The sequence below is a fragment of the Gekko japonicus genome, unplaced genomic scaffold, assembly GCF_001447785.1.
Source record: "Gekko japonicus isolate JY-2015 unplaced genomic scaffold, Gekko_japonicus_V1.1 scaffold1224, whole genome shotgun sequence".
Classification (NCBI taxonomy): domain Eukaryota; kingdom Metazoa; phylum Chordata; class Lepidosauria; order Squamata; family Gekkonidae; genus Gekko; species Gekko japonicus.
Window position 1 is genome coordinate 221,833 of NW_015163125.1, and position 25,011 is coordinate 246,843.

Here is a 25,011-nt window from a genome sequence, read left to right on the forward strand (position 1 = left end):
TCCGACTCTAGGGTTGCGGTGCTCATCTCCGTTTCAAAGCCGAAGAGCCAGCGCTGTCCGAAGGCGTTTCCGTGGTCATGTGGCCGGCATGACTAAACACCAAGGCGCACGGAACGCTGTTACCTTAGTAGCAATTATCACAGCTTAAATAGTAGGGGTATTTAACATGAGATTTGTCATAGTGATCACTTGTTTGAAGTAGGGAGTTGGGAAATATCTCCTCTTTTTTGCTTTTCAAACCATAGTAACCCTGGAATACGACTGGCCAATACGAGAAACGTTCCTGCAAGGAAAGGAAGTGGCTGCCGGAAGGTGCAGCCACCGGAGCTCCCCGAACAGACACTTTCCGGCGTTCCGCGCTGACCCTCATGGATTTGAACTTGGAGTTCTGGAAAAGCGAGGGCAAAGTAGGACCATCAAGTGGGAGAAGCGCCGCGTTAGGGGGTGGGAGGCGTGCTGCAGACCCGCGGCGAATTGTGTTAGAGAAGCGAGGCTGGCGTCCTCTGCACGGTTTAAGTGGAAGCCTGCAACGGGCAACCGGGGCTGCATGAGTCACAAATAGGGAATTGCATTTAAAGGTCGAGCTGCTTAAAACAGTGCACTGAAAGCTCATTCTAATTATTGTCCCCACAAAGGCAGACCAAATAGGAATGTCTTAACAATGTTTCTGAAAAAAAATTGTGGTAAGAATGAATGGGATGCGAATGTGATTGGACAGAGGGACGTTTCACACCAGCGCTCCGTTATTGTGCCGTGTCCCGGGAATCTGGAAACGGACTGGTGCTGCTAATCTTTCACTGACATTGGGATGCTAAAAGCTCGGTAGGAACCTCTCTAAGCAGAGCATACTTAGAACAAATCTAGGTTGCTATATTGCTGACTGTAGAGAACGGGGGTGGTGGTGGTGGAGGGCCAGCAACACATCTTCAGTGCATTCCCGTGCAGAGCTGCCTGCAGTATTAATTCGCTGAAGTTAATGGACTTAGAGTGGAAGATTGCTCTGCTTGTGTAGGAGCTGCTAAGACATCATTCTGTGTTAGGGATGCAGGCCTCCAGATGGGACCTAGGGATCCTCTGGAATTACAGCTCATCTCCAGATTACAGAGATCAGTTCCCCTGGCGAAAATATATGCTTTTGTGGGTGGACTGTATGGCATTGCACCCCACTGTCCCTGTCCTTCCCAGGCTCCATCCCCAAACCTCTAGGAGGTTCCCAACCTGGATCTGGCAGCCCTCCCGCATTCCCTGCCAGTGGGCCTGGGGGTACCGAGCAACCCTATTCAGTGTGGTAGAAACCGGCCAGTTTAGTGGCACCTTGTTGTGTTTGCTGCCACACACTACTACGGTTCCCTTTCTGGATTTTGCTTTTATACGGCGGTGTTATGCACAGGGACTGAGGGATCTGAAAATGGCTTACTGTATATCTCCAGTCACGAGGTGAGTTTCTGTGTCACTGGTTGCTGAGACGATATGGATGTCTATGCAGTGAGCCATTTGCAAATGTTGTAGCGCCTGTAGGCTGGCCTCCATAAAATGTGAATGGAACGTGAATGGAATTTGTTATAATAATTAATTTTAAGGAATTATCATACCATATCATATCATAAACAAAGCTGCCAACCTTAACGGCTGTGGATTACAACTTAAATTCAACTTCCTAAACTGATGCAGAATCCAAGAAATAATTCAGATGTTCAACAGGATGTGATTATTCACTTTATTAGGTTCCATCAACAGGGGACAGAAGAAATATGATATAGTGTCCCAAAAGTGCAAAGAAGTTAGGCACAATTCAGTTTAAAATGTGTTTACTTTTGAAAGTGTGTGCATGGTGCTTTAGCTTGAGGGATAAGGACAATACTGTAGAGGTAGGTGGTGGAAATAAAGAAGGGTTAATTAAATGCACAGGACTACTTGTAAAATAGAGACTGTTGGTAACTTTGAGTAGCTTCAAGAATTGTTACAACTTTTAACTTTTTAAAGCAGATCTGTCATTTTTCTTTAGACTTTTTCCCAAAGATTTCATCACTGGATAGATATTTTGGACCCTTTGCTCTTACTTAAATCCAAGGTAAGTAGCTTTGTCCAAGGTAAGAGTTTTGTCTCTTGACTTCCATATGTGGCTGATGTAAGATCGGAAAACTGATCCTGAGAAGAACCTAGATTCAAAGACTCTACAAGAGGGCTGTTTTCCAAGTGGCTGTTGCTGTATTTCTGTGTAAAACAAATTGTTCCTACTTCCAAGAACAGATTTAATAATGATCCCTATTAAGAAGTTTTCCAGTTGGAAACCCATCCACCAGTGTTCCCTCTAAGCTGAGTTAGTGTGAGCTGGCTCATAGTTTTTTATCCTCTGGCTCACACATTTTTATCTTAGCTCAGGAAGGATGGCTCCAGAACAAACTAATTTATGCAGTAGCCAAATGGCTCATTCACAACTTTAATGCCAGTAGCTCACAAAGTAAAATTCTTGCTCACAAGACTCCACAGCTTAGAGGGAACATTGCCATCCACCCCCTTTTTGATTAATGTTTTTTAAAAATTAAGGGGAATTATGAAGAATTCTTGAGAGCTTGTACACAGTTTTGTGATATTTTGGTTTGCCCTAACAATAGGCCTACTAGGTTTCCTGCTACAGTGGAGGGAGAAAGGGGGAGGTAGTCCTGTGACAGTAAAACCATAGTGATATGTGAGATTTCTAGAGTGTTGTGGTGATACGTGATGTCACTTCTGGTGACCTGACTGGAAGTGATGTTGCAATGTTGCCCAGCCCCACTCCTACTGCTTTCTTCCCTCTTGGACCAACATGGCTCTATTGTTCAACTTGCAGTACTTATATTGTGAATCCTAAGGAAGTATCCTTAGGATTCACAATATAAGTACTGCAAGTTGAACAATGGAGCCTGATTATGGCATACCCATGCTGAGAATGTCCTTGACCCTTTCTTGTATGCATTCAGTTGTCTCATAGAGCTCCATTCTTCCAACTGAGAATCTTTTCTGCTAGGGGAAAGCTTCCCCATCAGCAGAATAGAGTTTAGGATTCAATGCAGGTTCTGCAAGTATGGGAATTTGCAACACACTGGGTGCGTTCAGACGGGGGCTTTACATCGGTATAGGTGCCGGTTGCAATCGTTGTACTCACCGGCGTTCAGACGGGGAACATCTGCCTCCTGTCCCTAAAGCCCTTTACACCGTTGCACTCTGCCACTAGGTCCCAAGTGGTGGTATCCTGAGTGCAACGGTTGTAAATGCTGTACCTCGCCGTCTGATCGCTCTCCACCGGTGCCTAGCCATTTCCGTCGGAAGCCTGAGGCTTCCGTTTCCCCCCCGCCATTTTTTTTTAAAAAACTGAGCGATATGCGCTTGGGCAAAGCTTCGAGCGTTTGTTTAAAAAAAAAAAAAAAAGCCCTTACTTTAACTATCCGGTGGAGTCCGGGACTTAAGGGAGGCCAGTTTGGGCTTTAAACTTTAAAGGTAAGTCCTTACCTTTAAAGTTTAAAGTTCTGTGAATGGCTGCCTATGCGCATGCTCAAACTGTGGGGTTTTAAAAAAAACGCCGACGCCCGCAGCGTGTGACCGGGCATATAACGATGGGATCTGCAAAATGGAGGTAAGTGTGATCGCGTTTATGCTGGCAGAAAGGCCCCGTCTGAACGCACCCACTGGGTTACAGGAAAGAGGGGCTGGAGAAGACTTTCTTTTCAGCAGAAGCCTTGGGTTTGGCCTAATGCTACTTCCAGAGTTGCTAGAAGTAACTGCTTGAGAGTGACTTTAGATTTTGCATTTGCAAACAAACAAAAAAGATTGGCTCCTGTAGTATAACTGGGTAAGAGATGGTGTGTGAAAATAGTAACTTATCTTGCTTTTTGTGATGCTTTTTTCTTGTAAATATAGAAGGAAATTGAAGCATCCAGAACACTTTTACTAACTAGTGGGCCAGATATCGCAAAGTCCTTGCAGAACAAAGAGGTATATTTCTTTTCCCAGTAATAACTTTTTACATACATTGCTGTTGTTGTCAACTGTTGTCTTAGTACGCTAAGTGCCTGTGACTACATCTGTCATACCCCACTTGGTACGCTGAAACTGAAGCTTAGAGGTGGAATCTTACTTGGGCCATTCAGTGAGTGCATAACTGACTTTGGATTTTGGAGTCAGGTACAATGCACTGCAAGCTTGCAAAAATGACAAAAGGATAAAATGATGCTTTCCAAGGCAATGGAAATAATTTTTTTTTGATCAATGAGCCTGAGATTTTGATTCTTTTAAAAAACACTGTTAGTCTTACATGAGAACCAGTGCTTTTAAGGAATGATACTGGGGTCAGGCTTCAATGTCCTTTGTCATTTTTTTCTTCTTCCCCGTGATGATCAAGAGCAGAGTAAAATATTTTCATTTCTGTGCTTTGGATTTCAAAGTAGTATAGCACACGTCCCTGGTTTCAGTCTCTCAGAGACACAGCATCATGGACTCACTTACTTTCTGGGCCCACAGGGCTGCTTGTCTGGTCACTGTGTGTGACTGATGCAGGGAATCAGAGGGCCGGTTCAGATGCTTCCACAATCCTCTTTGCCAAGCAGCCCAGCTATCCCAGGTGTATATAGTCATGGGGAGGAAACCAGACCTGAGTGTCTCTGGGGAATTGCTACAGACTATTGAGAAAGCCTGTTGAGCATCTCTTTCTTGCTCAGCTCTGACCCAACATGTGTTGGAGTATCACAGCATTCCTGGAAGGGCCTGCTTGAAATAACAGAAGTTGTTCCAATTATGCATTTTCTTTTTAAGTACTTATAGCCCAGTAGTTTTACCATGACAGGAAAATTGTCATCAGAGCAGGAATAACAGAGGAAGAGTTTACATAGCGTGTAGGCAGGTATATGGCCAGTACTGCAAATAGTTTAATTACCAAATAGCAATTTGATAATAGCTCCCAAATTAATAGTAACTACTGTTAGTTACCAAAAAATGGTGTATGCTCTCTAAAGGTAATTTTTTCACAACTCAAAGAAAGTACATGCTCATCTACTATGCCTACTCAATAATACTGTTTCCAAAAATCTCATTTTTTTTCTAACTGTTTAGATAAAAGAGGCTTGGAACTTAAGTTTGGTGAGTTTACAAAAGATCTAGGAATTATTTTGCTTTCAGTTTTTTCTTAATTTTTTGATAGTGATTTCCTGATTCATTAGGGTTTTGTGTTTGCTTTTCTTCCTTCAAGGCCTCTGTGAACCCTGCCACTGGTGATACAGTTCTTTCTGTATTTCGGCCACCAGGTCAGTTTTACTGAAAATGTGTTGCCTGTTTTTTTCTGCCTTAAAACATTTAGTCCTGTTAATCTGGCGAGACAGCTGGAGTGATATAGTGATTTGAATATTGAACTAGGACTAAGGGTGGTGCACGGTTCAAATCCCTGCTCAACCATGGCTCTTCCTTTCTGTCATCCTGACCTTTCTAACAGTTGTTGTGAGGATAAAATGGAGAGAATGATGGATGCCACATTGAACTCTTTGGAGAAGGGAGAGATAACAATGTGATAGAGATAGAGAGGCATGAGTAGGGTTCAGCTTACTAGAGAAAAAGCATGCCAATTGCACTGGTTGCTGCAGGGAGCCTTTTAATATTAGTTAGGTTAGTGGTTAGGATAGGCAACCAACAATCCAAGTATTTTTATTCAGCCTCTGGAATGTCAGGACCCTGTTTTTTCAATGAGTGTTTCTAGCCTTTGAGATCACAATAATTTGTGATGAATGTAAAAGAAATGTATCCCAGAGGTACTGGAACCTGTGTTTTAAAAATGCTAGGAGTATTCTTTTGTGAAATCACGTAATTATTTTTAAAAATTAATCTGAATCCCTGACTAATCATTTTTCAATGTTTGGGGTCAGCATGCCTGTGGGCCAGACTAGATGTTATCAGGGACACGGGTCTGATGTGTGGCCAGCGATGCCATTTTAGAGAAGAATTTGGCAATTTAAAAGGTGTTGTGAGAGCCCAATCTGATAGGGCCTATGGTGCAGAGGGATCAAGTGATCTTGTTCCCCCACCCATGTGCCTTTTCAAGTGCTTCAGCGCTGTTTTGGTACTTGAAAAGGTGTGCATGGGGGGACACAAGATTGCTTGGTCCCCCTGCACCACAAGCCCAGTCAGGATCGGGCCCTCGCTGCACTTTTAAAATGGCTAAATTCTTCCCTAAAATGGCATCTATGACCATGGGTCAGGCCCATTACTGTGATAACGTCTAGTTTGGCCCTGTGTTGCTTGTTGTCACTTGCTTCTATTGTGCAAGGAGCTTATTCAGAGGTGCCACTTAGTCGACAACCAGTAATTTCATATGCGGTTTATGTGTTCCAGCATCCACCATATTTAAGACAGTTATGTAAAACTTTGCAAATTAGCCAGAGCGCTCTAAATTATGATGGAATATGTGTGGTGCCTGGTACTTAATTTTTGTACTCCCTTGAAAATTAATACTTTTATTTCATGTAATTTTGCTGCTATAGAAAGAAATACTCTCTTTAATCAACAATTTTTGTGTACCAGGTAACCAACTGTTGCATTTATGTACCATATAAAACATTCCCATTTTCTTATACTCAGTTCTGTCCTGCCTTCGACACAGTGCTAGACACTGTTTGGATTTGCTCCTTGTGGTTAAATTATGGTTGCGCTTGTGGCACGCAGAGCCAATGGAACTCATGCGGCCTAGTTCAAACACAAGCATGCATTTCATAAAGTCTTTCTCTCTCTTCGTTTACCTGAGCTAACCCCTTGCTTCCTTTCATCACAAACCACATTGCCACAGAGTTTTCCCAGAAGGTCAGCTCAGTGATTCCCAATTAACATTTTTGGGATAGATGGAGGCAAAGGGTCATGTTGGACTTGGAACAGAATTGGACATCAATCTCAGCTTGAGGTACAAGATCTAGAGTCAAGGCTTCTTTTGAAATGCTGGTGTACATGGTTGGTTTGCTTTTCCTGTTAGGCCACCAGGAAAGCCTTCTCGTCAGCTGATTTCACTAATTAGCCATTATTTGTTTTTCTTCTTCAAAGCTTTCCTACCGCTTACTGCTCCATTGGTGAGTAATGATGGAAGTTTCCAGCATATGGGCTTGCTATATTTCCTGAACTTTACAAGTCCAGTGGATTTGCGTAAAGAGTTAGAGTGGGCTGAAAAGCAACCTAGTTTCCTTCCCTTCCCTAAAAGGCAGGACCATTTACTCAATAGATCCTTTCCTTCTGCCGTCTTAACAGGTTGTGCTGTCAAGCAGGGGCGCATTATGACTTTAGTGGGCCCCAGGCACTTTTGCCTTCATGGGCCCCCCTCACCATAATAATATAAATATTAAAATTATTTTTGATATAACTAAGTACTTCACACACACACCTTTTTTGGTATTTTTTAAATATGTGTGTGAGTGTGTATGCACCTGGAAGTCATGGCGACCTCTGGTGACTGACCCCTACTGGGGGCCTGGAGAATATACAGAGAGGTGGCTGAATACAGCCTGCCCCTGCCTCCCACCTAGCCTATGGTATGTCAAGGAGGTCTCCCATACATGTACTTGCCAGAGTTGTCCCTGCTTCGCTTCCGAGATCTGATGTGATCGGGCTTCCCTGGGCTATCCAGGTCAGGACCTTCACCTTTTTTTTCTGATGTGAGAAAAAAAAGTAAAACATTTTATTCAACCCTACAAGTTCATTTTTTTAAATTTTTAAAAGAAAGTAAAACATTTTCATGTATCTTGGGCTCTAGGCACTGTGCTACTGTGCCTAATGGATAAGTCGGCCCTGCTGCCAAGTCCATATTTTCAGTATGCCGTAAGAAAAGAGAGCTCTTTTCAAGGGCAGTCCTATATAGAACATGTCACAGTAGTCAAGTTTCAGGTTTACAGTAGCGTGAGTAATTCTAGGCAGATCAGCTGGATCTAGAAAGGAATGCCTTCTCTGTACTAGATGTAGTTGATAAAATGTATTTTCTGATACTGTAACCCGCTTTTCCATCAACAGAGCAGGATTCATCAAACATCCCATTGAATCAGCCAGTGATAAACTCATCCCATTTAGTGTTGGTAAAACAGAACCTTCCAGAATATCAGCCATAGTAACCATAGTAATCAGTATCACCTCCTTCTTTATGTTTCAGTTTATTCATTATTGGAAGTGATGCAGCACCTTTATGATGGCCCTAAGGCATGTGATGCTGGCATGAAAAATAAACATCTTGTCAGCTTGCTTGCATGGTTCACTAGGGTTGCCATCCCCCAGGTCGGGGCAGGGTACCCCTGCTTTTGCGGGCTCCAGTCTGCTGCTGGCCAACTGGCCGGCAGGGGTAAGCCCCACCCCCGCACAGCGTCGATGGTGGCTGCTCTTCTCCCTCCCCTCCTGCGAGATTTAAAGGGCCCTCCAGATGACTGGCGGGAGCTTGTGGCCTGCCAGTCAGCTGGAGGGCCCTTTAAATCTCTCAGGAGGGGAGGGAGAGAGTTGGCCACTGGTCCCAGGAAGTGGGTGTTGCGTGCCTGAACTCCAAGGCGGTGAATTCGCCACTTGGAGTTTATGCACAGGGAGCCTCCAATTGCAAAAAAACCATTCAGAGGGTTCCCTTTAAGTGGTTTGTTACAAGTGGGAGCTGCTGGCGCCTGAACTGCGAGGGCTTCCCTTTAAATGTTTTTTTCAAGTGGGGGCCACGTGCACCTGAACTCCAAACAGCAAATTCACCGCTTGCAGTTCAGGTGTGTGCAGCGCCAGCTTCCCAAATGTGTGATGACATCACTTCCATGTGACATCACATTGGGAAATCCCCTCCCCCTCCTGGAATGCCCCACAAATCCTCCTGTTGGGGAGAACATTTGACCTGGCAACCCTAGGGTTCACTTATTTTAGACGTTACTAATGTAAGAGCAGTTATACCACAGTGGCTTCTCTCACTACTGCTGGTAGTGTACAGAATGAACCTGAGAGATGCGCTGGTGTATGTGCATTGTTTTTGGGTAATACCTTTGAGATGCTACAACAATGCAAATAATATTATATAAATAAAATCACTTTTGAAATATTTTAAAATGTATTTTAAAAAAAACAAAAGGAAAAAATAAGACTTGCAACTGAAACCTTATCTCTGCTTACGTAGTGCCCTTTGCTGCTGTGTGCGTTCCTCCTTCTCATGCAGAGCGAATATACTCCTGGTATGCCCCCAGAAGAGCATTATGCTGTGCAGATAAAAATTTACTTGTGGTCCCTGTCCCAACAGATATCTGGCTGTCCTCGACCAGAGGCAGGGTTTTTAGCGCCCTGGCCCCAACCTGGTGGGACTCTCTGCCAAGTAACATCCGTGGTCTGTGGGATTTAATACAGTTCCGCAGGGCCTGTAAGGCAGAGATGTTCTCCCAGGCACTTGGCTGAGGACAGCAACAACAGCCATCTTGGCTGGCACTCCCCCCCCCCCCCCCCGCGACGGCCCACCCCCCAGGCAGTGGCTCAACCAGAAGTTTTGATCACCATCTAATTAAGTTGACTACCGTAATTTTAATGTTTTAATTTTAAATTAGTACAAATGTGGTTGTTTTATCTCTTGTTGTACACTGCCCTAAGCCCTGTTTACAGGGAAAGGCAGTATAAAAATCGAATCTAATAATAATAATAATACTCAGTGTGCCAAAAAGTGCCTAGCATTAGAGGAGTGTGGTTCACAACAGACTAAGAGGTGCATAAAGAGAAACAAGGTCTAGGATCCTGCCTTTCTGATGCTATGTGCCCCCTTGATACCAGGTTCTGGGCATGCAGCAAGGGGGTCACTGGGTGTGTGTGGGGGGAGGTATTTGTGAATTTCCTGCATTGTGCAGGAAGTGGACTAGATAAACGTGGAGGTTCCTTCGAACTCTATGATTCTTTGAGGTTCTCTTTTCTTATGAGGTTTTCTTCACAGGTCATTGGTATTTTATTACCACACAAAGGAGTGAAGCAAGCATTTCATTCACAGGTACTGAGCCAATCCAATTTGTTTCAGCATGTTTCCGCTTGCTATTAGGCAACTCAACTTACATGGTTTTTTTTGTTTTCAATCTCCAATCTTTCAGGTTTTTTTCCACACATATATAAGTGGATTCAGCGTGGCACATGGGAATTTTACACAGGACTCAAAAGTAGGTGTTAATTGGGAAAGGACACTATGCAGTGAATTGTCCATTGTTCAACAAATAAAAACAATTTTATTTATTGTGTGTTTTTGTTTTTAGGAGTTTCCATACAAGGAGGTGCTTCTCAGTGCAGGGGCAATTCTATATTCTGCAAGCATAGCAGTATGTCTTTTCAAATCTCTCTGATTTCCCCCCAACTTTTGCATTTATTTTGTACCCGTATTGATAATTTGTAGCACAGAGGTTTGTGGCACCCTTGGACTGCTTTATGTTCCCTGGCTCAGAAAACCAAGTTATAGGAGCAGGGTTGGAGATTTACAGATTATTACAGTGTTAAAGCACTGGATGGGGAGACCCACATTCACATTTTCATTCTGCCATGAAGCTCTTTGGGTAGCCTCGGGCCACTCAGTGTATCTTAACCTTATTACGTTAAAGGGTTGCTTTGAGGACAAACTGGGAGAGAGGATAGAGCAACCCACTTTGAGCTGCTTGGATAAACTCAAATAAATAAAATCTCACACTTGGAACTTGGGATGGGCCCCACTTTAAAACTAATTTAACTTTTACTGACTTAGCAAGGCTAGATATGATTCCAAGAATCTGGTGACTATTTCAAACCCAGTTGACTTCACTGCCTCTGATGTTACAAAGTTATGGCAGGGTGACTCTTGCCACATGGTTTTATTTGATAAAGTTCGAAGGTAGCTTTTCTCTTTGAACAGGGAGACCATTGCATGTGGTCATCGATGTAATGCATTTTGGGCAGCCCTTGTATATTCTGATATTTATTTCTGAATGTTTCTAGATTTTGCCTCATTACATCATGACTCGTTATCAAGTACGGAGTCCTTCTATGCAATTGTTCATGAAAGTCATACCAGGTCCGCTTACAGGTGAGTGAGTGGAAGCATCTGAGGTGGAAAACTGTTCTTTTCACCATACTGGTGTTAGGACAATATTTCAAGCCCCACAAGTTCTTCTGCAGTTTCTGTGAGGAAAAACCTCTCCTTTGTCTGAGGTAATAAACTGTTTGGAATGCCAAAAGAGGGAAAAGGAAGTCCTGCTCCTCATTCACTCATACTTTTCTTCCCTTCCACACCAGTTCTTGCCAAAATACTTTGGACTTCATGCAAATGAAAGCTATGAAACCCAAAGAAACTGTGTTATCCAATAAACACCCATTTTATTCTGGATAGATTCCCTTCATGCATAACAGGGTCTTAGTGTGAAAACTGCTACTAATCCTTCAGGGGTTCTTGCTGCTCTTCTTGCTTTGCACTCCTGCGTCTCAGCCTCAGAGATGGTGTATTATACAGTGTGCGTTCAATGTTTATATTTTATATTTGTTATTTTTATGTTGCTTTTACCCTATTTATCACCATAACTTACCACCATTAATGTGGTAAGTCACCACAAGACAAGTTTGGGTGAGCAGCAACCCATATAAAATATAATAAATAAATAAATCTAATAAATAATGTGATTGTATTTGATAGTCAAGTAAATAACTAATTCTAGACAAACTGTGCTCATTCATTTGCCTTGCCAAACCTGCCCTTTCTGTTTTTACAGCTGCTTTGTGTGCATTTAACGTGGTGGTAATACGAACAAGCGAGACTGAGAAAGGGATAAAAATTATGGATAGCAAAGGGCGTATCGTAGGAGTGTCAAAGAAAGCAGGAGAAAAGGTAAGCAAAGTTGTGTATCTTTCTATTGGTTTGCTTTTCCCCCATTCCAATCCAAGCCATCAGTACTGAATTAAGTTCAAGCAGTTCTGTCTAAGGTTTTTGCAACCCCTTATGGCCTTGACATAAAGGAATTGGTGCTTGGTTTTTTCTTTCTGTACCTTCTCAGGAAATTTAGGTCTACATCAAAGTCCTCTTCAGTTACACTGTGTCCCCATCCATCTTGTAGTTATCTTTCTACTTTTCTTTTTTTCTACATGTTATCTATGGCTATCCAGCCTCCTGTCAAAGGAGTATGTGTTCACTGTGCTTGCCCGACGAGTTTTGTTTCTTCAGTTGTCTTGTAAGATGCTGAGATTTTGACCCTTCTTGGTAGTATCATGGAGTAGATAGTTTGACTGCTTTCTCCACAGTTGACAAAGCCAATGATTTGCTAATTGGGCTGACCCTGGAGATTGCAAGCAAACTTTGGTAACCTCCTCCTCTAGGTCTGTTAAGTCCCTACTCATCAAATACAAGAACATTCATGACATGTAGCCAAGTGTCAGGGAAACATCGATTTATTTATTTTATTTTTATTTTATTAGATTTGTATCCCGCCTCCCCGCATAGCAGACTCAGGGCGGGTTCCATCATAAATAATATATAGACAGTTAAAAACAATTAAAGTACATCAGTTAAAATACCATTACTGATTCCCGTATTCCTAGCCAGCGCCTCAACAGATGAGGTCTAGTATAATTTGTGCTCCAGATAATGATACAGATCTGATCCACTGGAGGGGGGAGGCACAATAGAGTGTGGATGCCCGCTGCCTCAACTAAATGCCTGGTGGAAGAGCTCTGTCTTGCAGGCCCTGTGGAACCGTAAAACATCCCGCAGGGCCCTTATCTCATATAGAAGCTCATTCCACCAGGTAGGGGCCAGGTCCGAAAAAGCCCTGGCCCTAGTTGAGGTAAGAAGGATGTCCTTGGGGATGGGGACCACCAAAAGATGCTGATTTGCAGATCATAAATTTCTCTGGAGCTCATAAGGGGAGAGGTGGTCTTGAAGATTTGCAGGTCCCTGGCTTTGAAGGTAAGCACCACCTTGAAGCGGACCCGGTACTCAGTAGGCAGCCAGTGCAGTTCGTGCAGCACAGGGTGGATATGCGCCCTCACAGACATGAAATCAACACCCGTGCTGCTGCATTCTGCACCAGCTGCAGTTTCCGAAGCAGAGCCAAGGGCAGCCCCACATAGAGAGAATTACAATAGTCCAATCTGGAAGTGACCATTGTATGGGTCACTGTAGCCAGATCCTGGGGGGTGAAATATGAGGCCAATTGCCTGATCTGTCTCAGATGAAAAAAGGCAGACCTGGCAGTGGCGGCGACCTGGGCCTCCATAGTCAGTGAGGCATCCAGGAGCACCTCCAGGCTTTTCACTGCTGGCCCCAATGGGGCCCTGTCAAAGATTGAGAGCCCGGTTCCAATCCCAGTCCCCTGCGATCCAGATGCAGGACCTCTGTCTTTGATGGATTCAGGTTTAGTCTGCTCTATTGTAACCATCCAGCCATGGCTTGTAATGCCCTGTCCAGATTTTCTGGGGTAGAGCCTGGGTGGCCGTCCATCAGTAGACAGAGCTGGGTGTCATCAGTATATTGGTGACAACCCAGCCATACCCCTGGATAATCTGGGTGAGGGGGCGCATATAGATATTAAACAGCATTGGGGAGAGAATTGCTCCCTGCAGCACACCACATTCCAGCAGTTGTTGTTGAGATAATTCCCCCCAAAGCGCCACCTTCTGTCCTAGATTTTGGAGAAAGGAGGTCAGCCACTACAAGGCATGCCCCTTGAACTAAAGCTCATCATGAATTTTGGGTGGTTCGTGAAGCTGTCATGGCTCAGGTGGGGTGTCACCTGACACTGCCACCACTCTGGATTTAGGATCCCTTGAGAAGGCCCAGAGCACTCTCCCAAGACCTTCTGACCTCCCTTTTGGCCGAATAATAGGTGTGAGGACCAGGCAGAATGAGCAGCCTCAGTCCCTTCTGGCTCTGTCCCCTGGGAAGAAGTACAGCTTTTCCTGCTGCACCACATCTTTTATTCCAAGCCCTCCTCTTTTCCTATTGGTCAATTTTGGCTCCAAAACCTCTCAGGGGCTTCTAGTAGTTGTAGGCCCAGCCTCACCTACTGCTAGCCAGACTCCCTGGGCCTAGTAGGCCTCTGGTGGCACAGCCCAGATCATGACACCCCTGTATCCCCACATCGATGAGGCGGTGGGTCAACAGATCATGATGAACTGTATCAAATGCTGCTGACAGATCAAGAAGCATCAGCAGAGCTGATCTGCCTCGATCCAGATGTCTCCAGGGTGACCAACACCGTCACTGTCCCATCAAAAGATTGGGAGCCCGATTCCAATCCCAGTCCCCTGTGACCAGACTGGAAGGGATCCAGTATATTAGCATCCTCCAGGAAACCCTCATAATGTGCTCTCTGGGCCTCCACTCTGTTGGCGTGCTCAGATCGCTCCTGCTCCAGAGTGATCTGCAACTTCGCCACGTCCTCTCGGGCGCGCTTCTCAAGGGACTTTATGCCCTGGAGCTGTGTCGTCACTGCCTTGTATGGTTTTGTATGAGTTTCCATATTGTGATGCATCACATTATGGGAAGCAAGGCAAAGGGGCATCTTTGGAAATACACATTGAGACAAGGACTGCATCTAATGGGAAAAGTAAATTGGGGATGAGTAGATTGGTGTTTTACTTAGGTAAGATAAGGATGCGTGTTACGTTTTTGTGGGGCAGGGAGTTGACAGTTTGCCCTTTTGTTGTTTATCTTGCATGTTTCTGAGGTGGGTAATTTGTATCTGAAAATACAGGGCAGTCTTTAGGAGAGGGAGAGAGGAGCCCCAGTTGGTATTGTTTGGGGTAGCAAGAGGTATAGCAGTGGGAGCTGGACAAGTCAGGTAAGGGGAAATGCTTTGGGCAAACAATTACTGATGACTAATGAAACTCTTAACATAGCTAAAGAGAGACGAGAAGCAAAAATAAAAGGTGACAGGAATGGAATCAGAAGTCTAAATGCAGCGTTCCAACAACTGGCATGCAGAGACAAAGAGAACTATTACAATAACCAGTCTAAAGAAGTAGAAGCGAACAACATACAAAAAAGAACAAGAGGTCTGACCCACCAGATCCAAGAAATCAAGGGGAAATTTAATGCAAGGTTAGGTACTGAAAGATCAACACAGAAACACATTAACTGAACAGGTCAAAATAAGGAAAAGATGGGCATAATACATTGAAGAACTATACATAAGAGATGAATGGATGACAGCTGCCTTCAAAGAAGAATATTTTGAAGAAGAACCTGCAGTTTTAGACAGCGAAGTAAAAGCTGCACTGAGAGCAGTTAGGAGAAACCTCCAGGAGTAGATGGGATATAAACAGAGCTATCCCAAGCTACAGAAATGGAGTCCATCAAAATCTTAACAAGAATATGCCAACATATATGGGGCGGGGACCCAATGGCCCACAGACTGGAAACACTCAATCTACATTCCAGTTCCAAAAAAAGGAGACATCATAGAATACAGCAGCTACCAGACTATCGCATTAATTTCTTTTTCTTTTTTTGTATCCCCCTAAGGGGAGTTTTTAATTGGGTTTTTCACAACACTACAAACTACAACTGAAAATATAGGAAGGGAAACTACCTCTAAGGAGAAAGAAAAGAAACCCACTAGTAACTAAAACCCCAAGAGTGGGAGATCAATACATCAGCTTATTTCAATATTAATCTAAAATGCTAGTAATACATTGAACATAGTCGGTTATGCTAAATTATTCATCTTTTAACCATCCATTTATCTGTTAAATGAAACCCTCAGAGCATCCCAAAGTTATCACTAAATTTTCAGGCACAATTCAGAGTCCTTCAGCCCTTATTTTCTCATATCTCTTCTTATCCTCAATTTATATGGACTTTTGGGGGCTGCCTCCCCCTTTTCAGAGAAAGAGTCCTCGTCAGAAGACACCGAGCCTAACTTACCATCTGATTTGCTTTTTTCTTCTTCCTTCTTGTCCTCCGCTGGTTCCCCCAGCTGTGTTCTCAGGAACTCACGTGCTTTAGGAACAGAGTCAATCTTTTCTTTTTCATCGTGGAGCTTGAAAATTACGCTTTCTGGAATTAACCATCTATAACTGATGCCATTTGTTTGTAAAAAAAGGATTAAGTCTTTATATTTCTTTCTCTTCTGTCTTATTTCAAATGGAATGTCTTTTAAAATCCTGATATTATTGTCCCCGATTTTCAAGGGTGTTCCTGTAGTTGCTTTCAAAATAGAATCTCTTACATGTCTCTTCGAGAATCTGACTACTATTTCCCCAGGCAGATTATTTTTCTTGATGTATAAAGAATAGGACCTGTAGACCACATCCTTCTCGCTGTAAAGGTATTCCACTGTCAAATCTGTCAGTGGGGCTATTGCATCACTCAACAGTTGCTTCAAATTCTCTCCTTTAATTTCCGGGACCCCTTGGAACCATAGGACCAAATTTACTTTCTCCGTTTGCAGCTGTAAAAGTTGTCACTCTCCCGTAGCTTGTTTCATTTCCAGCTTTTGTACCTTTTTCTTGACTTTTTTAGTATTGGCGTCCATTTCCTTCACCTTCTCTGCCATTTGCTCCATTGCATTTAAAGATTTAGTCAATTGTAGCTGCTGTGAAGCCAAACTCTGACCAATTGTTGACAATCGTTGCTTGATATTAGTCATCTCATCCAGCAGAGGGCGAAAGGAATCTGCCAACAGTTTAGAAAGCTCAGTGGTCTCTTCCGTTCGAGGACTGCCCACTAGTTTCGCTTTCAACAGTTTGTCTTTATCTGGTTTCTTTCCCACCATCTTTTTGGATTATTTACTTTTCTAAAAGTTGCTAAAGTCTCTGATATTTGCCCATACACTTATCTGCGCTCTAGTAAGTCTCTTAAAACAGATTTAGACGCTTATTTTTCCAGTCCCCCCTCTTTATTTCTGTGTTTTTGTTTGTGCGTTTGGGAGGGGCCCCTCCCCCGCTCGGTATTCATCGCTCTTTAAGGGGGGAAGCTTTCTTTTTAAATCTTCATACTCGCTTCAATCCGACTCACAGTTTGTTGCTGGCCAGCCGGTCTCGCTTGGCATCGTTTTTTCTTGCCTGATCTCCGACGCTTGTCCTGGTCAGCAGCACTAGTTCCATGCATACACTCAGCGACAGGACCTTCGGGGCAGCGAAGAGGTCGCCCCTCAAAAGCCCCCTGGCTAGGAGCATTTTACCAAGGCTCCGGGGGGGGGGTCGCGACCCATCACACCCTCTCCTACACGCTGGTGTGCAGTTTGCATCCCCGGAATGTCCAGGAGATGCGTCTGCCTGCGTGTCGCCATAAACCGGAAGTCCTCCACATTAATGTCTTATGTAAGTAAAGAGATGTTGAAAATCTTACCACAAAGTCTGTTACCATATATGGAATGAAAATGCCTGATATTCAAGCTAGATTCAGAAAAGGAAGAGGCATGTTGCAGATTTGCATTGGTTACCAGAGCATATAAGAGAATTTCAGAAGAAAATCAGCTTGTGTTTCATAGATTACAGCAAAAATTTTGACGTTGTGAGTCATGAAAAGCTGTGATTGGTCTTAAAAGAAATGTGTGTGCCACAACATCTGATTGTTCTGATGTGCAAATTATACTCTGGACAAGAGCGTACTGTTAGGACAGAATATAGAAAGACAATGCTTTCCAATCAGCAACTGTCAGACAAGGGTTATCTTATCTATCTCTTCAATCTGTATGCAGAACATATCATAAGGAAAACTGGATTAGATTTAGATGAAAGTTTGGTGAAAATTGATGGAAGGAACATTAACAATCTGAGATATGCAGAACGCACCACATTATTGGCCAAAGATAGTGAAGACTTGAGACAACCACTGATGAAGGTTAAAGCAGAAAGTGCCAAAGTAGGATTGCAGCTGCACATCAAGAAGACAAAAGTAATGACTACTGGGGAATTATACAACTTTAAGAATGACAATGAAGAAATGTAAATTGTTAAAGATATTTCTGCTCCTTGGTTCCATCATCAGCCAAAAGGGAGACTGCAACCAAGGAATCAGGAAATTGAGACTAGGAAGGACAGCCATGAAGGAGCCGGGAAAGATCCTTAAGGGTAAGGATATGTGGCTTGGGACCAAGATCAAGATAATTCATACTGTACTGTTTCCCATTGCTATGTATGGGTGTGGAAGTTGGATAATGAAGAAAGCTGACAGGAGGAAAATTGATTCATTTGAAATGTGATGTTGGAGAGAGTTCTATGGGTACTGTGGCCAACCAAAAAGTCAAACCAGTGGGTTCTAGATCAAATAAAGCCTGATCTCTCCCTAGAGGTTAAAAGGATTAAACTGAGGCTGTTGTACTCTGATCACATTATGAAAAGACAAGAGTCACTGGAAAGAATACTAATGCTAAGAAAAGCTGAAGGCAGTAGGGAGAAAGGAGAACCCAACATGAGATGGATTGACTCAGTCAAGGAAGCCGTGGTTTCCATTTCAGTGCTAGTTTTTGTTTTTTTTAATGTGCTGCTGCTTTGGATTTGTACTACCTGATGCCTGCTTAGGAACACCTTCTTGATCTCTGTGGTACTGGACATCTTCTCGAATGGTGAAATTTGTCTCCAAATATTATTTTGTTCTCTGCTTCCCTCCCTTGGTGGGGGTTCTAAGTAGGGGGGATAATTTTTTCTTTCTAGTTCTTTTAAAATGTTTTCTGTGGTTTTGTTTTGTGGTTTCATGAAATGTTGGGGTGTTCCTGTTGATTTTCAAAATGTAATTATTGCAGCAAATTCAGAAGAGTCATGTTTTAGTAGCAGTTACCTAAACCGTCACCTTTACAGCGATTTGAAAACAAACAAACAAACCCAAAATAAGGTTTGTTTGGCTTGGATTCTTTGGTTTGACATTGATTCTGTTTGGTGTGTTGTTTTGTTTGCATTAGTGGCTTTTGGCCAGTGGTTGTTCTTGTGGGTTTGGCTACTGGCAATCTTTGAATTTTGTTTCCCCATAGGGTAACAATGGAGACAAGTAGGATAGCTGGGGTGGGGCACCTTGTCCAGGGAACCGTAAAACTGGACCCCTTGGTCCAAATCACTTGAAACGAGAGAGTCTGTAGTGGACATGTAGCACTAAGTCCCCTGCAATTCTGGTGCCTTTTGGTTCAAAAACAGCCACTCCAGGCCTCCCCATGTCGCCCATAATGGAACCCAGCTAATTCCAGACCATGTGAAAAAACCAAATCCTGAAACAGTACTGAGAGATCCAAACGCTGGTATTTATGCCCTTCCCAAAATTCAAATCTGAAAAAATACTGGGTTTTTTTTTTAAAAGGTGGGCATCTCTGCCCTTGACTTTGTGCCTCTGCCTTCTACTACCTTACATTTAAGAGGATGCCTATCAGAAAGATGGGCCTTTTTGTGGTGGCATCCTGTTATGGAACTCCTTCCTCACTTAAATGTGCCTGGCACTATAGTAGAGCTATAGAAAGGGAGGATAACAATCTAAAAATGTTAATGAGATTATTTAAGAAGGTTATTCCACAGTGATTCACATTGTTGGATGTGGATGTTTCCCATCAGGCTACTTGTAGCCATCTTATGAAACAAACCTAGCTTCATAAACTTTTGATGTAGCTGATACGTAACAGGTATTATTGAATCATAACAGGTATTACTGCCGATGTGGAGTGTTGTTTTTCCTTCTTTTCCCCTCCAGGGAGTAAGAGAAACAGCATTATGCAGAGCAGTAGTATTTGGGACAGCAGTATGTATTCCAGATATTGTTCTGCACTACTTAAAACGGTAAGAGTGTGGCGGTATTTACTGTTAATTGTGTATTCTATGTAGTTTAGATATGGATGTTCTATAGGTGTGCTTCTTTTGGAATGCTGATGTACTTTGGTACTCAGCATCACTGCTTTCTGTTAAAAAAAAAAAAAGGCCACCATTCTTGTCAGTGTTCTAGCCATGAAAAAGTAACCAGTACTGTTCCTTGTATCTATAACAATAATGCTTACACCAGGGTTGACTATAATGTGTGAACCAGCATCCTAAATTCATATAATTATCAAAAAGAGAATACTATCGAGTCCATTCACTCATGTTTATTTGACCTTTATCTAACAAATCCCTTAATTATCCTGCTAAGGGTGTATAACATTGACGATAAGGATTCCCTGTAAAACATCCTTGGATGCGATCCCCTCTAATTGTGCGCAAATGGCTTTGAACTAAATGATGACCTCTTTTTATCCAGAACCCTTGAGGCTGAGTATAGTAATCCCAGGGGCTGCGGTGGCTCAGAGGTTAAGATGCTGAAGCTGCAGATCGGAAGGTCTGTAGATCGGCAGTTCAAGACCCTAATGCCGTGTGACTGAGTGAGCTCCCGTCTCTGGCCCCAGCTCCTGCCATCCTAGCAGTTCGAAAGCAAGAAGTTGCAAGTAGATAAATAGGTACCGTTTTGGTGGGAAGGTAACAGCACCTTGGCGTTTAGACACGCCGGCCACATGATCACGGAAATGTCTTCGAACTCTTTGGCTTAGAAAGGGAGATGAGCACTGCCCCCTAGAGTCGGATTCGATTAGCTTTTGAGCAAAAGTTACCTTCAGGCCTGTAGCTACAATAGGGCATTTTGGGGCCCTGCCCCCTTAATTAAAAGGCCCGGCCCACAAATAGCCATGCCAGAAACCTTGGGTGGGGGGGGTTAATTTTTTGTACTTTTAAAATATGTGCATGTGTGTAGAAACCTTATTTTTGAGGAGACACACACCCGCAGGCAGCAGCACTGTGGCTTGCCCTCCGGCTTCCATCTCCCTCCCACTGTGGAATTCTTGGAAGAGCTAGAAACAGTCTGGGAATCTCCCACTTTACATACAAGCATTCAGTTTAATTTAATTAACTGTAATTTAACTGCTCCCTTAAAAATTTAAATGCCCCCCCCCCCGAACAAAAAACACCCTGGCTATGGGCCTGGAAACCTTTATCTTTTAATAACAATCCCACACTTCAAAATATTCCTCATGGGGTGATCCCTCTCCTTCAGCTTTTAACCACTTAAGGGCTACTGCCCTGCCCTTTTTATTTCTTCTTCCTTCCTCATATGTATACCAATAATGGCTATATAATAACTCCCATCAACTCTGGTTTCTGGGGTTATGGAATAACTGACAAAATAGCATCCATGATATCCAGTTGTTCATACACTTCAGGGTAAAATCTGGACAGGCGTCCAATAACAACTTTGCTTCAGAGCTTTTCTCCTGGCTCCCTCCAGTTGCATGCAAAATGCTTTTGTATTGGGTATGGGTTGAATTCTTACTAGTTGTTGGAAGTGAAGGACATTGGGCTGTCTCTTAGCCTCAAACATCAGAGGGGGTCTATAAGAGAGTCAGAGAGGTAGAGAGGCCAGGACACTGATCGTCCTTTCCTTCTACTCTGATGCTATCCCTTTGGTGCGTAGATTGCTACTCTCAGGAAACCTTCCTTCTGGCTAGACACCTTCTGTCCACAGTGCTAGCCTTCACCACCATGAGGGCAGGGCATGCTTTCTGCATCTCTATCCATCCGAGCTAACTAGACTAGATTAGAATCCTATTTCTATCTTGTCTAGAATGGAGTTCCTTACAATAAAGAACTCATATTAGTTTTGCAAAGTGAAAGAGGTTCTGTGTGTAACTCTGTTTCTTGTCAGCACACACAAACCAGATAGGCTCTGTTAGTTATGTGCCTTGAGCACTCTGCCAACCAAATAATCCTTCAGTATTAGCATATTTCCCTTGGTTACAGTTTAGCTTTTTTCCCTCTGTAAAGAGGACAGTACGGATAAAGGAATGTCTGTACGTCACCACTTTGAGCTATAAACTAATCCCTAGTCTTGTAATTGCTGCAGTACACGTTGGTGTATTCCAATGCCAGGACCCCCACCCCAGTTCTAGCCTTCCCTTGCCCTTACTCTCACCACCACGGGAGGACTGCAGCCTGCCATACCTCCTCCGGTGGCTCACTGCTGCACTGGGCTCTCCCACTCACTGGTTCTAACTCCCAACAATTCTGGAGATGCAGGCCTGCCTAGCACAATCAGCAATGCCCATAAGCTGTTGGGTGGGGCTCTGCCCTGCCTGGGAGGCACTAACCCTCAAAGGTCCAATGTTGGCTGTGGGACAGATGGCCACGGGGGAGGGGGGGGATCCGCGAACGGCTCAGCTCGAGGCCCAGAAAGAGGGGAAAGGCTTGTGAGGCCACAGGGCCTCACAAGAAGGGAATTGGGGGGTGGTGGAGCTAGGGGAGTGGCTCGGGGTCATCAGGACTGCTCCTCTCCTTCCTGCCCAGACACAGAGAGAGCCAGGGGTTTCTGGAACAGCCTGAGTGGGATGGAGGCTAAGTGGCTTGAACCCACCTATTCCCATATCTGAAGCCTAAACAGGGATAGAAGGCCCGATAGCCTTCAAGCGATTCCCCCTTCCCCATCACAGATACCACCAGCCAGAGTGGGAACAGCAGCTGCAAGCTGCCTCCCACAGGGTGCATGTATCATCAAAAGTGTCTGTTCCATTTCTGGCTCTGCAGGCAGGTTTTGCAAAGTACTTCAGTTAGGATCTAGAATACACCACTCAGTATCCTTAAGAACTAATAACTTCCTACAGCCTGAATCATTGTAGGGAAACGTATTGAAGGAGGGAAGGTTAGCAACAGCAATGTAACTGCTCCTTTGCTTTCAAACCTGACTTGTGACAGTTCTCCCATACAATAATATGTCTTCACCGTCTCTCTGACAGCACAAGTGTTTTTGCCCAAAGTCCACGTCTTGGGGCCACACTGAGATCTATTATGATAATTTCAACCCTTGGATTGATGATACCGGTTTCATTTAGTTGGATTCCGCAATTAGGAACGGTAAATCTTGCATTTTCTTTTCCTAATGTTTTAGGGGGTTTCTAGTTTTTCTTGCAACAACTTGCAGTGTAGTCTTTCTTCACTTCCTCTTTAAAAGGGGGGAATTAACCCCCTATCCAAATATTCATAGTCCATGGGCTGGCGACCATGATTTCAAAATATTGCTAGTATTAAAGGTGCAGATATTACATATATAGTATCGCTAAGAATGAATGCTGATTTTTAAAATGATTAACAAGATTAATTTTCCCAAAAGAGAGCTCTGTCTTTAAAACCTTGAATAGAACTCCATTATGTTTATGTCACATCACATCCCATAGGCATCTTAAAGGCTTAATTAACACATATAAGTAAAATCACCAAGATACTGTATATAACCAAATGAGTCCATTCCCAAATAATTCCCTTCTGTTGATTTGAGCGGTCTTGGTATAACTTGGAGCCCAGGTGTCACTTTGAATAGTGATATTGGCCTTTCTGCTGCTATTTCACATTTACTATTTAAAGGCTTATACTAGCATAAGTGACAACAGTTCATCTTTCAGTGATCCTAGAAAACTTTTTTTGAAAAATGCATTTGTAAATCTTTACTTTCACACACAAAACTGAACTCAAATGAGGTAAAGAGGCCAATAGTGGTTTGAAATGTTAATGGTATGTCTGTGTGTTTCAGATACAACGAAGCGTAATTGAACCAGAAATAATCTGTTCCACTGAAGAAACAGAATTCTTTTACAACAGGGGACTTTAACTTGTAACTTGTAGGATATTTGGTGATACGTTCATTTGAAGGTTTTGTTTCAAAACTTAAAGAAGCGTCTTGAGTATTTTGATTGGTTGTGCTTTTGGATTATAAGTTTGAACCAATATTCTATACACTGCAGCAAAACTTGCATCATGTGTGGAAACTTTGCCGCCACAACTGGAAGAAAGGAATGTAAAATCACTGATACCTTTTTAATCTTGTGATCTCTATATGTAACTATTAAAAGCCCATGATGGAGAACTAAGGGACCACTGAACATTATTTCTCCACTGACATTTTATGGAAGCTAAGTGGGATAATTGTAGTGAATGATCTCTCCGTCCTGCACATCTCTTCTTAGTCATTAAGGTATCTTGGGAACTTCTAGCTAGTCCTAAGAAGAGGTGCCTCACAGAATCAGCAGCAGCCACACACTACAGCATCTTGTTTCCCAGAGAGACCAACCAGTTGCTCTGGAAGACCAACAAACAGGATATAGAGGCCAAGGCCTTTCCTTGAAATTGCCATTGACACTGGTGGCCATCACTACAGCGTTGCCTTCTGCTATTTTTAATCGCCTTTTAAAGCCATTGACACTGGTGGCCATCACTACAGCTATTAGCAGCGAATCCTACAATTTAATTACTTGCTGAGTAAAGTAATGTGTCCTTTTGCCTATGCAGAATGTGCTGCCTATCTCTTTCTCACAGGGTTGTTGTGAGGATAAAATGAAGTATATGCTACCCTGGAAGAAAGGTGGGATTTAAAGAACATAGCCAAGTGAGAGTTCTTAGTATAATCTACTGGGGGTGGTGGGTGGGGTTTAAAAGCAAATGGTCTGTTTTGATGCGGTTTTAGGTTATAGTTAACAAGTAGCAGGACCTCATTTATCTGAAATATTAGGTTAATATCTGAAGAACAATTCAGTTCTCAACTAAAATGAGCAGGATGGGCAATGGATATTCTTTTCCTTACATTGTAGTTTAAGAGATTAGCCTTATGTCTTATGGGAGATACCGGGCTAGACTGCTTGTGCTCCCCCACCCTCACAGTTTTGGAAAGGTGAGAAAGAACTCTCAAAACGTTATCAGGAAAAGGCAATCTTCTATAAACCCTGTGCCTCCCCCTCGCCCCTGGCTGTATCAAGAAACTGACAATCTTACAACTGCACATGATTGGCCTCTACTGAAACAGTTAACATTTTGCCTTTCTCTCGCCCTTCCTGTGCTAAGACTCAACTTAAACTCAACGGCTGTTGTCTTAAGCTAGGCCTTCAGCCATTATGTAGGCACTGACTGACTGCTCTGCCCACAGTTCCCTCGCATGCTATCACTACTACTGTACTGATGACACATGAACGTTAGAGTGCCTAAACTTATATATTGTATAAGTCAGCTTTTTGTATACACCCAGCCTTAAAGTTTAAAGTCAGACCTGAGGTTTGCCCTTTTTAAAAAATAACAAACTTCAGTTTATGT

The 25,011-nt window shown here is 43.2% G+C and overlaps 1 protein-coding gene across 1 annotated transcript; it reads left to right on the top strand.

The window, feature by feature from the left end:
- Positions 1–335: 335 nt before the first annotated feature.
- Positions 336–23,791, top strand: SFXN4 (sideroflexin 4). The gene is made up of 14 exons (XM_015406906.1): positions 336–407; positions 2,006–2,071; positions 3,898–3,972; positions 5,086–5,112; positions 5,222–5,276; positions 7,054–7,079; positions 9,926–9,979; positions 10,077–10,142; positions 10,236–10,298; positions 10,945–11,032; positions 11,712–11,827; positions 19,613–19,698; positions 22,671–22,788; positions 23,462–23,791. Exons 1-14 carry the CDS (start codon positions 369–371, stop codon positions 23,537–23,539), a joined length of 957 nt encoding a protein of 318 aa, XP_015262392.1. The 5' UTR covers positions 336–368; the 3' UTR covers positions 23,540–23,791.
- The last annotated feature ends 1,220 nt before the right edge of the window (positions 23,792–25,011 follow it).